This window comes from Labrus mixtus, chromosome 9, assembly GCF_963584025.1.
Source record: "Labrus mixtus chromosome 9, fLabMix1.1, whole genome shotgun sequence".
Taxonomy (NCBI): Eukaryota; Metazoa; Chordata; class Actinopteri; order Labriformes; family Labridae; genus Labrus; species Labrus mixtus.
Window position 1 is genome coordinate 13,492,679 of NC_083620.1, and position 13,627 is coordinate 13,506,305.

The 13,627-nt window shown below is 39.8% G+C and overlaps 1 protein-coding gene across 6 annotated transcripts in view; it reads left to right on the forward strand.

Annotated features, from left to right (window-relative positions):
• LOC132980312 (NADPH oxidase 4) overlaps positions 1 to 13,627 on the forward strand; it is a 30,567-nt gene that overhangs the window by 6,537 nt on the left and 10,403 nt on the right. For 3 of the 6 annotated variants that reach the window (XM_061046373.1, XM_061046372.1, XM_061046371.1), the window contains exons 3-9: positions 2,372 to 2,467; positions 7,151 to 7,261; positions 7,980 to 8,064; positions 10,463 to 10,560; positions 10,648 to 10,675; positions 11,046 to 11,118; positions 13,170 to 13,250. In XM_061046373.1, the coding sequence (XP_060902356.1) occupies positions 2,372 to 2,467; positions 7,151 to 7,261; positions 7,980 to 8,064; positions 10,463 to 10,560; positions 10,648 to 10,675; positions 11,046 to 11,118; positions 13,170 to 13,250 (572 nt within the window). Of the gene's footprint in view, positions 1 to 1,515; positions 1,667 to 1,715; positions 1,973 to 2,371; positions 2,468 to 7,150; positions 7,262 to 7,979; positions 8,065 to 10,462; positions 10,561 to 10,647; positions 10,676 to 11,045; positions 11,119 to 13,169; positions 13,251 to 13,627 lie in introns of those variants that run through there. The other 3 variants (XM_061046370.1, XM_061046375.1, XM_061046374.1) reach the window with 2 other exon arrangements.

A 13,627-nucleotide genomic window follows, 5' to 3' on the forward strand; every position in this document is an offset into this window, starting at 1 on the left:
TTTCAAGGATTCTGATAGTCAATGGGATGAAAAACCCAAATCCTCCCCCCCCCCAAAAAAAAAACAATTGGGAAGCAAAAGCTTCCAAAGATACACATCTGTAGGTTACATGAGCACAATGGAACATGAGGGAACTGTAATATTGAAATAGCAGAGGGCATCCCTTGACTGTTGCCACAAAGTTAAAGAAAACGATAGTTAATAAAACTATTTCAGCCAAATGTCTATTTTGAAGATGATCCAGAGCTTCATTTCTGTTCTGATAAAGACAAAGGGATGTAATCCAAAGTGCATACAAAACTGCTGGAGAGAGCTTTGAGGAAAATGGTTTGACCGTTCATGATTTCTAAAAACAAGAACTAACATCGAAAACTTAAAAAAACTCAATATTGTGGGTTATAAAATGTGTTAAGTTTTATTGCGTTTGGTAGAATTGAGATTTCCCATAGTCTGAATTGAGTCCACTATACCCATATAAGAGTATTTTACACATGCATAAATCATGTTTGTCATGTCCTTAATTTCAAAATAAAAGTCCTGTTTGCCAGAAAACTGCAGCTGCATTTCTGATCAGAGACACAAGATGGAGCTAACAGCTTTAAAAGACTTCATGATGGTGCACTTGTGAAGATCCTAAACTTGAACTCACTTTGCTAATCCCCTAAAAAAAAAATCAGACTATTGATCTAAAGATGCCTCAACTCTATTACAACACCAGATATTAACACTTACAACCAGTAGTATCATTGTTGATACCACTTTCTAATGAGTAATCCTACACAATTTGTTTACACATTGAAACAAATGAATGGGTTTATGAATGATTGAATGATTATTCTTTGGTCTTTAGATCAGAATTATGCCCTTAATAAAAACTTTGCTTCAGCAGGTTGTGAACGTCCCTTTGGCAGGTGTTTACTATTTTAAAAAGCTAATAAAGCAAATGTCAGTAATCTATTGATAATCCATCTCTCACTTACCGGAGATATCATACCTGAAGTTAATGTTAATGGTTCATCAACGAGGAGTTTTTATCATCAAATCCTCTCTTCAATTTTACTCAAGTAGTTTAAGTTCTGTCAGTAACCATATTTTATTAATATTTAATACCTTTGTACTATTAGGTGAGCAAAAGCATGGTTAATTGATTAATCAAGAAGATGATCAGCAGAATGAAAATAGCTATGAGTTGACCATTTTAAATTCATGCAAAGAGTTGTGAAATGCATGAATTGTTTCTGCTTTGAGTACGTCAAACGTGTAAAGGCCTCTAGGTTGGAAATGTTCTGATCATACTTACATAATAATCTTCTTTACTTGAGTATCATTTTAAATGCCGGAGTCTTGCGTTGTGCAACAGAGTTTGAACGCTTCACCGCTGGCGGACACAACTAGCCCTTTTAAAAGGTGTCATATATTCAGTTTGACCTCTGATGAACATCATTGACGACAGGTCCTAATTGAGGATTAGGAGCTGTTTGACTATGGCGCCCTCTAGTGACAGAGAGGAGCGGTGAGGGAGAGTGGACTAACACTCATTGTTCTCCTGTCTTTTTTTTGGTGGTTACCTTCACTCTGCCCACTGTCAATTTAACCACAATGCGTTTTACACTAACTTAGCGTCCAGGCCCGCCGTAAAGCACGCAGAAAAGGCGTCAGAGATGCGGTGAGTGTTTTTCGGACAGAGCTTCAGTCTGCTTGTTGCGGGTTGACGAAAAGTGAGAATGCGCTCAGAGCAGAAAGGAGCGGTGTAACGGAGGAGTGCGGGGAGGACGGAGCAGACACCGGCCGGTCTGCGGAAGCTGCACACAGTCAGTGATTAGGAAAAGACACAGACAAGGAGTCCTCACTTCTCAGCCACTCACCGAGGTCTCTGCTGGAAAGTTCGGACAGCTGCTGAGCCAGTGAAGGCATCATGGTTGTGTCGGTTCGGAGTTGGGTCGCCAACGAGGGAGGAAAGCACTTCGTCCTGGTGGGGGGAACTTTCGTCGGCTACATTTCAAAGCTCTTTCACTTTTATAGCAGGCTGCTCTTTCATGTGTGTGTTAAAAAATGGTTTTTCATGAAAACTTGAACATGAAGTTCAGGTGCTGTAGCATTTACCATCGACCACAGCTGTCAGTTTGACTAAACTTATTTGTGGCTGCTTGAAATGCTGTATCCATACAACCTACAGCAACTAGGGTACCATTGATAAGGAGTTTCAGTTTGTACTAAGTGTAAAATGACAATCCTGCAAAATGTAAATCAACAAAAGGAGCATTAGTAAAAAAAAAAAAAAAAAAAAGCTTTTGGGATGCTTTGTGCATTGTCTATAGGCTATTTTAATTTCTGTAATTGTAAGTTTAGACTCTTCTGTTGGTGTGTCCAGATGCTGTGGTTGGGAGCGAACATCTGGCTCTTCATGAAGACCTTCTTGCTGTACTCCACTGGAAAGCAGTACCACTACCTCTACAAGATGCTGGGGGTAAGACCTCCAACATTATCATATAGGTCACCTGCATTCGATCATTTCCTTTAGTTTGGTGTGAATCAGAACACTCATCCTTTACCTTATCTATATATTTTGAACATGTTCAAATGACCAGTATAAACAACCTTCACAGAAGTTCAAAGAAGAGTCAGCTTGAGGTTTCCTTTTGAAAAGGAAGAGAAGAAAAAACATATTTATATTCCTTTATTTTTAAGTGTGTGTGTGTGTGTGTGTGTGTGTTTACAGTGAGGGTGCTTGGGCAATGAGGTCTGCAGTGCCTCAGCAGCATAGACTTGTAGGTTTTGAAACACATCCAAAAACTGTTATGAATTAGAAGTCAGAAGGAGGCAAATCAATCCGGTTACAATCATCAAAAGCAGTATTAAGTGCATCCTCAACTGTGACTCTAACTCAAAAGAAAAAAAAGAAATACTTCTTGATTATGATATTTGCATCCCTATAAATGACCTTGAATGTGAGCCTTTCTGGTGTCTTCATCAGTGCAGTTACTTAATCTCTGTTTATTAAGAGACCTGCTGGCCCAGGCTCCGCAGACCTCTATTTATATCACAGGAACAGGCTTTGTGATGGATGGCCGACTGTCACATGAAGGTTTTAATGAGTCTAAGTTGTGACTTTCAACTCTTTGATGGCAATTAAACGTGCGAGTGTTCACAGGTTGGTCGGTTTGTGCTGGCCTACATTGAAACGAGCAATGGTTCACAGACAGAATCAGGAGTTACATTTTGCCTGTTGAACCATGTGAGTGCTGGTTTAATTGTTGTCACAAGTTCATGATGGTTTGCGCATGTTTGTTGACGTTTGTGCCAGTAAAATTGTCTCTCGCTGTCAGAGAAGACCATTCAGATGAAAGTGCATGTTGCTCTGTATCGACTATTTACGCCCTCATATTCAAGGCATTGCATTTGTAGTGTCAGTGGTTGTTTCCTTATTGCTGTCTTTTGCACATTAGGACATTTAAACGGATTAATCTTTGATCTCAAACATTCAGTTGTGTAGAATAATAATCACACTGCCAACGTTGTTAAAGCAAGGACACAGTTTTCTCCATGTCCACCTTTTCTCTCCTTGTACACTTATTATGTCCCAGAGTAAATATTGTCACCACATGTTATTAACAGTGCCACATACTTCATTCTAACCGTGAGTTAATTGTTTTTGTTATAGCAGCAATAGCAATCAAATGGTACACAAAACCACAAGCTGATAATCAGGAAATGTTAAGCACATAGGAGACAAACTCATATTGTTTTGTTAATATTTTTCTTGATAATTTTAAAGCATATTGAGTAAAAAAAAAATGACAATAAGAAAATGGATTTAGAGCGATGTTTGTGAGTATGAAATAAGATGGAAAATAGGATGTGGCAGCAAGCAGCATGTGTGAGCTATTCATGCATCGCCTGTACAGTGGGAGGCACAGGGGAGAGAGAGGGGCAAGTGTGGGCACGCCGCTGGCCATGATTGAATGCCTTGCCAGAGGGCTTAAGTTTGTATGTGTGTGTGTGTGTGTGTGTATCTACAACTTTTTAACTGTGTGTGTGTGTAGCCACACTTTTTTAACTGTGTGTGTGTGTGTGTGTGTGTGTGTGTGTGTGTGTGTGTGTGTGTGTGTGTGTGTGTGGGTGTGTGTGTGTGTGTGTGTGTGTGTGCATGCATATCCAAGGTAGAGATGTATTTCAAAGCTCAATGCTGCTGAAGGGAATGAAGATTTGACTTCAAAAAGTGTCTTATCTTGTTCGCCTATGTGGTTCTGTACATGCATGTGTGTGCATGTGTGCATGTGTGTACAGAAAGCTGGATATCTGATCTCCTGCTTGTGGTTTTGCAATCAGCTGCTTTTCTATGGTGGCAGTGCTGGAGTGTCTGTGCAGGGGAAGTTTTTAAAGGGTAAAGCTATCTGACTTTTCAGTTGTTAACCTTGACTTGCTAAACGTAGATTCGTTGATCTGTTTGTGGGCTCGATTCTTATATGTCAGGATTCTTTGCACTTCCTTCTTTCTAATTTAGACGTACAGCGTATAGGGGTTCCTTTATATATGTTAACATGGAAATTAGTGGTGACTGTTTGTTTGTATTTTATTTTAGCTGAACCCCTTGTTCAAGCTATTTTAAATGATTTGCTGCCATCACTTGCACAAAGACATAAGGACTGACAGTGCTGTGCACAGGGCATCCATGTTTAAATTACTCTCTTATGATAACACTATCAAATAAAAAGGTTACCTGTAGAGGTGACCCTACAGATAATTAACACATGGATTTGCAGCTTCCCTCGGCTATACAGAGGTTAAAAGTGAGTTTCAACTGGCCGGTCTGCAACCTTTAAAAAAAGAAAAAGAAAAAAAACTCTTTCAGCTCTAAGTTTGTCATTTTGGACACATCAGAAAATGTAATGTAGCTTTGAGGCTCTAAAAACCCACTTAACCCTTCTTTTTCATTACAAACAGAGAAACAGAGACAGAAGACAACTGGTGGTGACGGAGAATTTAGTTGTTAAACAGCCAAGAATCATCCTCAGGGTTTGGAAGAAACCGAAAACTGACCCTAAAAAAAAGCGCCAAATCAATAACATTGCTGCTGCATAACTGGAGGTTGATTAGAAATTAGAATTTGCTTTGCTTAGCATGCACCTTTGAAAGGACATAATATGTTCATCTCTGTTTGTAATTATTTTCTATTACCCCCAAATCGCCAGAAAAATGGTTGCTTTTTGCACAAGGGAAAGAGGATTGGATATGTATCCTATGTTAAACTTTCAGAAGAGATTCTGAATCTGGGCTTTAGTAGTAGTACATCAAGATCGAGATCTCCCTCGATCTCTCTTTGATAAGTACACTCTTCTTCTTCTTTTACACCAGTTGTTTCAGTGTCTGAGGGATTATCAGAACAGACAGCACCTGCAGTGCTCACAGAGGCTGTCCAAGAAGGTTTTTTTTTTTTTTTAGATCTGCTGAATTAAGTAGACCCCCATCTCTTGTTTCCGCATGAACCAGTTCTGATTATTAAGCTGTAGCTCAAGATTTCTTCAACCTCATTACAGCACATAACAAACATCAATCACATTTCAGGTAACCTGCACTCTTTCATTCTGTTGTCAGCAGATGTATCAGACATACGGGATGTTATGAGATGTCGAAGAAATCTACAGTTTACATTTCATGATTTTTCTGTTACTGTTAAACAAAAGCTTTGACAAATGAAATACACTTCAAAGTAGATAAAGGACAGGCCTTCAGAGTGTTATTTAAGAACTTAGCAAAGTTATTCTTTGAGAAATATCTAGAAAATGATTGGACCAAAGAGAGGAAGAGCATAATGGGCGATGAGCTACTCTTGAAGGAGGTACCACACTGTGAAGGAAGTGAACCTTGAACTATTCCTTGTCAAACTACTTCAAGTATGTTTTCAGCTATTCCTACGGAGTGGATTAGTTGATTCATTGTGTTAAATAAAGTAGGCAGGTCAGGCAAGGATGTAACTGATGACAGGGCAGCCCTTTCTGCTGACCTCAGGCTTTAAGCATTAGTGTGCTTAATTTAGGCGCCTGACACCTGAAATAATCAGATGACAAAATCTAAAACCCTCCTTTGCAAGCCAGTGAGTTGTTGTTGGATGTCAGAAATAAAATCTTGCCTCTGTCTTAACACATTTGACCACTGACAAGTAGAATCCACAAGAGTTAATCTATTGCAGAGGTTTCCAGCTGTGAGTCAGAGTTGAAGGGTTGTATGGAAGGAAAAGCAAGAGGAAAAGATGCTCTGTGCTGATACAATCAGGTTTGTGTCGATTCTGGCGACCCCTGTGGACAAAGCAGTCTGTCTTATCTGTTGGATAATGTGAAAACAAGGAACACAAGTGTGCTTTTTTCTTACGCTTTCCGAAGATGTTGTCATTTTTATTTTCATTGTAAACTGCAGTCAATATACGCATGAAAGTGAATCTTGGCTCCACAGAACTTACCTAAGAATCATTCAATTTTTAGTATATCTGAACCAAATACATTTCTCGTAAGTTGTCCTACATCCATGGGTTCATTGAACAAATAACTGCTTCAGCGTCTACAAAATACCGTAAATGAAATGTGCTGAAAAAATGGTGAACACCCTCTTCTAAAAACTACAATGATTGTAAATGTATCCAAGAAGGGCCAATAATATCAGACTCTGAACTGAAAATGACTTGTTTATTGTAGTAAGAAAACACATTATTTCTCAGAGACATCTATAAATGTGCGTTTGAAAATGTTTTTTCTTGTTTCTTGTTCAATTTTAATTATTTAGTAATTTTAAGAAGTCGTTTTAAACGTAAGTCAGTAACCAGTAAGGTCTCTGTGTGTCATCATCTAAAAACAAGTAACAGAAATATTACATTTAGAGGAAATCCTGAGCAGATAAACACCTTAAGGAGAAAAAGTCTGAGCTCCACATACTGAGAAGGACAAAGACAGTTTGAAGTAACCCTATGTGGGGGGGGAAGTCATGCCTTAGTCCTTCAGTGAACACATTCAATACTCCAAATCTAAGCAGGAAAGGCTCAACAGTTTATATCTTTCACCACAGGAGCCGTATCGCTTAACATCCGCTTAAACAGGCCCAATCTCAGCAACATGCCTTACAATGTATGTGTGCTTTTGTTTTTTCTTTTCTCTACCAGCTCGGGCTGTGCATCAGCAGGGCGTCTGCGTCAGTGCTGAACCTAAACTGCAGCTTGGTGCTGTTGCCCATGTGTCGCTCCCTGCTCACCTTTGTTCGAGGAACACACACGGTAAGTAAGGCAAAAGAGTGTAAAGGGGGGGGAACGCAAACAGAGAAGTGTCCGAGGAAGAACAACAGAGCAATCAGTTAGTTTGTTAGTAAAGTGGATTTGGAATAAACACAAGGTATTTGTGCCCTGATAAAAGGATAAGCACTCAGTGAAGACCTCCCTCATCCAAATTGTGACCCTATGCCAGACTGATAAGTGACATAACTGACCCCATGCCCCCACAACCAACACAGCATTGCCACCTTCTACAGAGCCAGGCTGTGTTGATGCGAGCTCCAGGTAGAGACAATGCCGATACTCCATACTCTACCTCATGGCCACTTCTGGCCCCCACAATTATATTTTAACTTTGGCCCCTATAGGTGATGTATGAAGATGGAACATATACAGAAAAAAATAGGGGGTGTTATTTGGAATTTTACTTTAAAAAAGCTAAATGATTGTAAGATAAAAAGACATTTCAAAGGAAAACCAATTGTTCGAGTTAAAAAGCGAGTTTTTTTTTTCTTATGTCAGCTAGTCGAAGAGGGGGAGCTCCAGTATTAACGAGAGCTGCTGAAATGTCCTGTTTCCCACGAAGAAGAGTGCCCCACATAAACCGACAGAGGATATTAAGTTTAGTAGAAAATGAGTCGTGTGTGTTTTTGTTTCCTGAAATAGCAGCTACAAAGATAAAACAATAACAATGTTGTCTGTGATACAACGTGTACTCTTGCAGGTATCGAGCAGAAAGACTCGCAGACTTCTCGACAAGAGCAAGACCTTCCATGTGGCATGTGGGGTTGCCATCTGCATCTTCTCTGGTAAAAACTGTCACTTATCACCGCAGCTCAAATGTCCTCGTGTATCACACTGTGTGTGTGTGTGTGAGTATAAAAAGTGTGGATAGATGGACCCAGGCTGGCTCAGCATTCCTGGAGTACCAGCTGTGATATCCGTCCAGCTGGTCATGTGTGTTTTGCAGTGTAGTTGTGTGTGTGTCTTCGTGTGCGTCTGTGTTGTTGCACTCGCGAGCCTGTTCTCATGACATCATGGGAGATTCTAGCAGCTGTGTGTCCTCTTTGGTTTACATGCTTCCTCTTCTTTTTCATTCTTGTCGGGAGTTTTTTTTTTCTTTGAGAAGCCTTCAGATCTGTACAGTAACACCTTACTTATATTTTCTCTCAAAGAAATACAACCCAAGTCAACGAAAGAGACATATTTCCACATGCTGTGTGCTAGCATCGATCTGAGTTATAAAGATCTATTGGCCTGTAACATAGGATTCTGCAACACTCTGTCTTGCTGCTGCAATGCCAGAATTTCCCCACTGGGGATCAATAAAGTAAAATCTAATCTAACATAATGACTCTGGTTGATGAGTGTTGAGATGTAACCCTCAGTGTGGCCTTTAGAGAAAAATCATATTGTCACATTTCTGTCATTTCTAAATGCTCTAACGTTCAAGTAGGAACTTTGAATGAAGACGTTCACTGTCTTAAGGGATGTCTGCTCCAGAAGATGACGTATGGGGAAACAGCTTCATCAAAGTTATAGTAGTTACTGCCATAAATGTAGGTGGATCAAAAAAGACTAAAGCAGCAGAGACCAAGGTATCCACTTTTCTCATAACGCAATAGAAAGATAGTTCTTGATTTATGCTCTCTTTATGGTTAATCTCACTTTCTCCATATGTCCAATTTGACTTAATGTTATGACAAAGCAGCCCAAGGGCCAAACAAGAATAGCAGATATCATATAATTGTTTCCACAGACTGAGAGGAAAGTAACAAAAGGAGCTGGATTGCTAAAACTATTTACAATGAAGACTAAGCCTATTTTCCACACAAGCCATTATCCATGCTCGCCCATCTGTGAGGCTGTTCTTACTGTTAATGGAGGAAAAGTTTACATGCTGATGTTTGGCAATTTAATGGTAAATGGACTGAACTCGTTTAGCCCTTTTCTAGACTTTAGACAACTCAAAGCACTTTTGACACTTTCACCCACTCACTCCACACTCACACACTGCTGGCAGAGGCTGATGTAAAGTGTCCATCAGTATTAAATCATCTCTTTCATACATATTCACATGTAACAGCGGGAATGTCTGATTCAGTGTCCAAGGACACGTCAACATGTGCTTACTGGAGCGTAGGATTGAACCCCGAGCCTTGGGAGATGGCGGACTCTACCACTGAGCCACGGTCGCCTCTTCTCTTGTGTTAAGTTCCTTTTAATCCTAAAATGTACCAAACACAAAGTAATTGGAATTGATTCTCTTGACAAGGTCTATACCTGCAGCACAGGCAACCTATTGAACACTGCAGACATTTTACTCAGAACCATAAAGGTGAAACTCATGGTGGTGCAAGATGTAAAGGATTACATTTTTGGAGATCATCAACATCTGTACCAAGAGTCCTCTCGAAATCCATCCAATAGTTGTTTGGATGGTTCAGGTTTGTTTGGATGTTTCAGTATTGGATCAACAGTTTGATAATGCCATGCATAGACTCAGCAGAGCAACATACATTAAAAACTGCGAAAGCTGGTATCTACTTCACTGTTACGTCTTCTGTGAGCTCAAAACGTCTTTCATTATTACTGTTTTATTGTCAACCAAATGACACACTGAGAGACACACATGCACACACACAAAATATCCTCTTCAGCAATACACAAAGCTCTCATGGATTAGAGTTGAAAAGTTTTGAGACGACAAGAATCTGAGATTTTCAAGACAGAGACACCATGGATCACTGACAGAGATACTAAGAGACTGACATGAGAAAGAAAGAAAGAAAGAAAAAAAGAAAGACAGAGGGGGGTCGGTAAGCAGTGGGAGTGGGAAAGGATGTAAGGGAGAAAAAAGGACCCTTGTGTCCCGTGATTACGCCCTCTTATTCCATCAGCTGTCGAAAAGCTGCATGGTTAGCCTATGATGTCAGAAGGGAGTGTGTGTGTGTGTGTGTGTGTGTGTGTGTGTGTGTGTGTTTGTGTATGTGTGTATGTGTGTGTGCGCCAATGAGTCAGGAGGATGTTTTGCTGACTTTCTGCTGAATAGACAAAGAAATGTTTGTAAGAGTGTCTGCCAGCAGTTCATTTTGACCTTTATAATTAACTCAGTGTGTGTGTCTGTGTGTGTCTGTGTGAGGCAGCAAATATGCTCTCTGTTGTGTTTCAAATCACTATTGTGTAACCCTTTTCTGTCGTCCGCAGTTGTGCACGTGTCTGCCCACCTGGTGAATGTCGTCAACTTCAGTATGAGTTACTCAGATGACTTTCCTGCGCTGAATTTGGCTCGCTACAGAGGAGAGGTGAGACCCATGTACTCACACAGACACAGACACAGACATAGAAGATTACATTAACAAACAGTTATTTGTTTCTTGTTTTCTTTCCAGGACCCAAAACTCATCATATTGACAACAAGTAAGAAGGAAAATGACTATTTCAAACATAGTTTGCATTTGTATGATTGCTGTAATACTCTTTATTGTGTCAGAGTGAAGGCAGTGACGGGATTCAGATTAGAGTGGTGTGATGCCAAAAAGACTGTAAGAAGTCATGTTGTGTTTAGTCCCTTCTGTCTCTTCAGTACTTATTTTGTATGTTTTTGTAAACTAATTTAAGTCTTTGTTGTAAATGTAAAATGATTGATTACTGTTAGATAGCTTCAGATTATGTATTCAAATGTATAAATATCATAATGAGGAGACATCTCTTGTTGAACTTGAGTACAAACATCTGTGTCTTAGGATCTAAACTTGTCTCTGCTCTCTGATTGGCTGATTTTCTTTAGTCCCAGGAGTCACTGGCGTCCTTTTGGTTCTCATCCTCTTTTTGATGTTTACATCATCCTCATACTGCGTGCGGTAGGTCAAAGGAAACCATCATTCACAATCACAACTGTCATTGTCGGTGTGTTTGTCATATGTTGTGCTGTGGATGTATTAACAGAGTTGGGCGGCCCGGGTTCGAATCCAGTCATTCCCTACTCTCTCTCCCTGATTTCCAACTCTATCCACTGTCCTGTCTCTCCATTACAAAAAGCCCAAAAATGAATCTTTAAAAAAAAAAAGAACATTTGTAAAAAATTCCTGAAGCCTAGCAAACCCATTTTCTTTGCCATGTTTGTCTTTTCTTTGCCATGCCTGTTTGCTGGTGTCTTTCTCTCTGGGTGTGTGTGTGTTTGTGTGAGACAGAAATGTTAGATGGAAACCATGAAGAGACTTGCCAACAGAGGTTGGTGTGCTGAGAAATCCCCTCTTAGTGTTCCACTCACAGCTCTGTCATTACACAGGTCATAGTGGGTCACCCACTCTGCATGTGTGCATGTGTGTTACCTTGTGCAGGTATGTAAGACTTGAGTTGTGTGTGTGCATGCATGTACTCTCTCTGCTTCCTTGAGTGATAGAACAAAGGACAAGAGGCTTTTCCAGACATCTCGAGGCTAGATAAGAGTGAGGATAAGTGGCTGGAGAGGTGGGATAAAGGCTGGCGCACACTGGAAGAAAAAAACACCCACTATAAGTGACAATGATACAGAACACATTCACATTCTCACAATGCTGTACATATATATATATACAGGCATGCCGTTTAGGAAATTAAAATATACAACCATGATGTCTGGTTGTATATTAAAGGGTTTCCATTCATCAAAATAAAAAAAGCCTAACCCCTAACCCAAGTATTATTAATTAACCTCAACTTACCCATGACCTACACACAATGTGTTGACAATGTGTTGTTGAAATGTATAACTTTTACTCCTGTTTTTCAATCGCCTATAACCCCAGATAGAAAGGTACATATCAAATACTTGTCAAGCCCTTTACACATGCACCAAACTCCAGAAAGTGTCTGGAAATTACTTCGTCCGCCACCTTGGATATGTTGAAAACATCACACTGTGACTCACGTACTCACCAGATCTGACATGGAAAACTTCATGCTGTGAGTGATGTATGAAAGAGCAACTCAGGTAGATTCCAGGGGCAGCATGTCCTGAAAATGTCTTGGTGTGCATGTGTGAAAAGGGCTTTGGTGTGGTTTAGATTCAGACATTTGAAGGGATTTAAACAGAAGCTCTTCATGAATTGCTTTGAAGAACAGACACAAAGAAGAACACCCTGAGCTGTGTTCTGCTATTTTCATTTACTCTAACGCGTTACTCACTTTGGAAACACATGAAGCAAAAAAAGATGGTTGGATAACACTAATTAAAAGAGAATCACTTTGGCTGCATGTCATCCCCCACTATCTCTCCTTGCAACCTTTCCTGTCTCTCTTCAGCTGTCCTAAGCAATGTTCTAAAATTTTGAATAATTGGAATTTTGGGTTTGAAATAGTGATTTAAAGCTAACTATATATTTGTTTTGTTCGTTGTAACTGTGGCGTCTAAAATAGTGAACATGTTAACCAAGACATCTGTTTCCTTAGCTTTAAGTCATTGGATTACAAAGCACTGACAGCTCATCGGGGGGTGAGCACACAACAGATTGATCTGTGGTGACGCTGTTCAGTAACAGATACGTTAAGGAAACAAACATGAAAGACATTTCAGTCAAGAGGATGAGTAGAAGTCCTGATGATGTCCACTGTTTGCAGTGTTTATGGGGGGGGTTGTCGTGTGTAATGACCCCTTAGTTATTGACCTCTGATGTCCTGCTTACTCAAACTCTGAGCTGGGAGTCTGTGCGTCTGGTCCTGAACAAACCCTCACCTCGCTTTTTTCTTTCTTTGTCTCAGCTCTTTTTTTTTGTTTCTCACTCTCTTGCTTCCCTATGAGATGTTACTAGTTTATTACTTCTCATTTACGTCAGCGTTTAGTCAGTATGTCTGCTTTAAAACATCTTTGGTATGACTTAGAGGGGACAGTTTCTTTAAAAAATAACCATGTGTTTTGTCATTTTTGTTTCAGGGTGTCAAACTATGAGATCTTTTGGTACACACACAACCTCTTCATCGTTTTCTACATCATCCTGATGGTGCACATGGTTGGGTAGGTAGATCTGATGGTAGAAATACATCTACACGTGTTTGTTTGTGGATAAAGTTCCATATCAGACAGTGTAACCGCACGGTTAATGTTGTCTGTACCCTAACCACTACTTCCAGAACATAACTTATGAGCCGTGTTACACATGAACATCAGAAAATATTTGACTCCCAGTTAAAGCAGAGTCTGTCTCAAATTCAGTCTCACTGACAAAACAAGAATCTAGCTGTACACATGTTTTGATTTCAAGAAAAAATCGGATGTTTCAACTCATTTTATTGATTAATTCCAAACAGAGTATCACATCAGCTACTCAAATAAAATGCCCTCATTTGTATTATTCTTACATTCAAACTCAATCATATTTAAATGACAAGTTC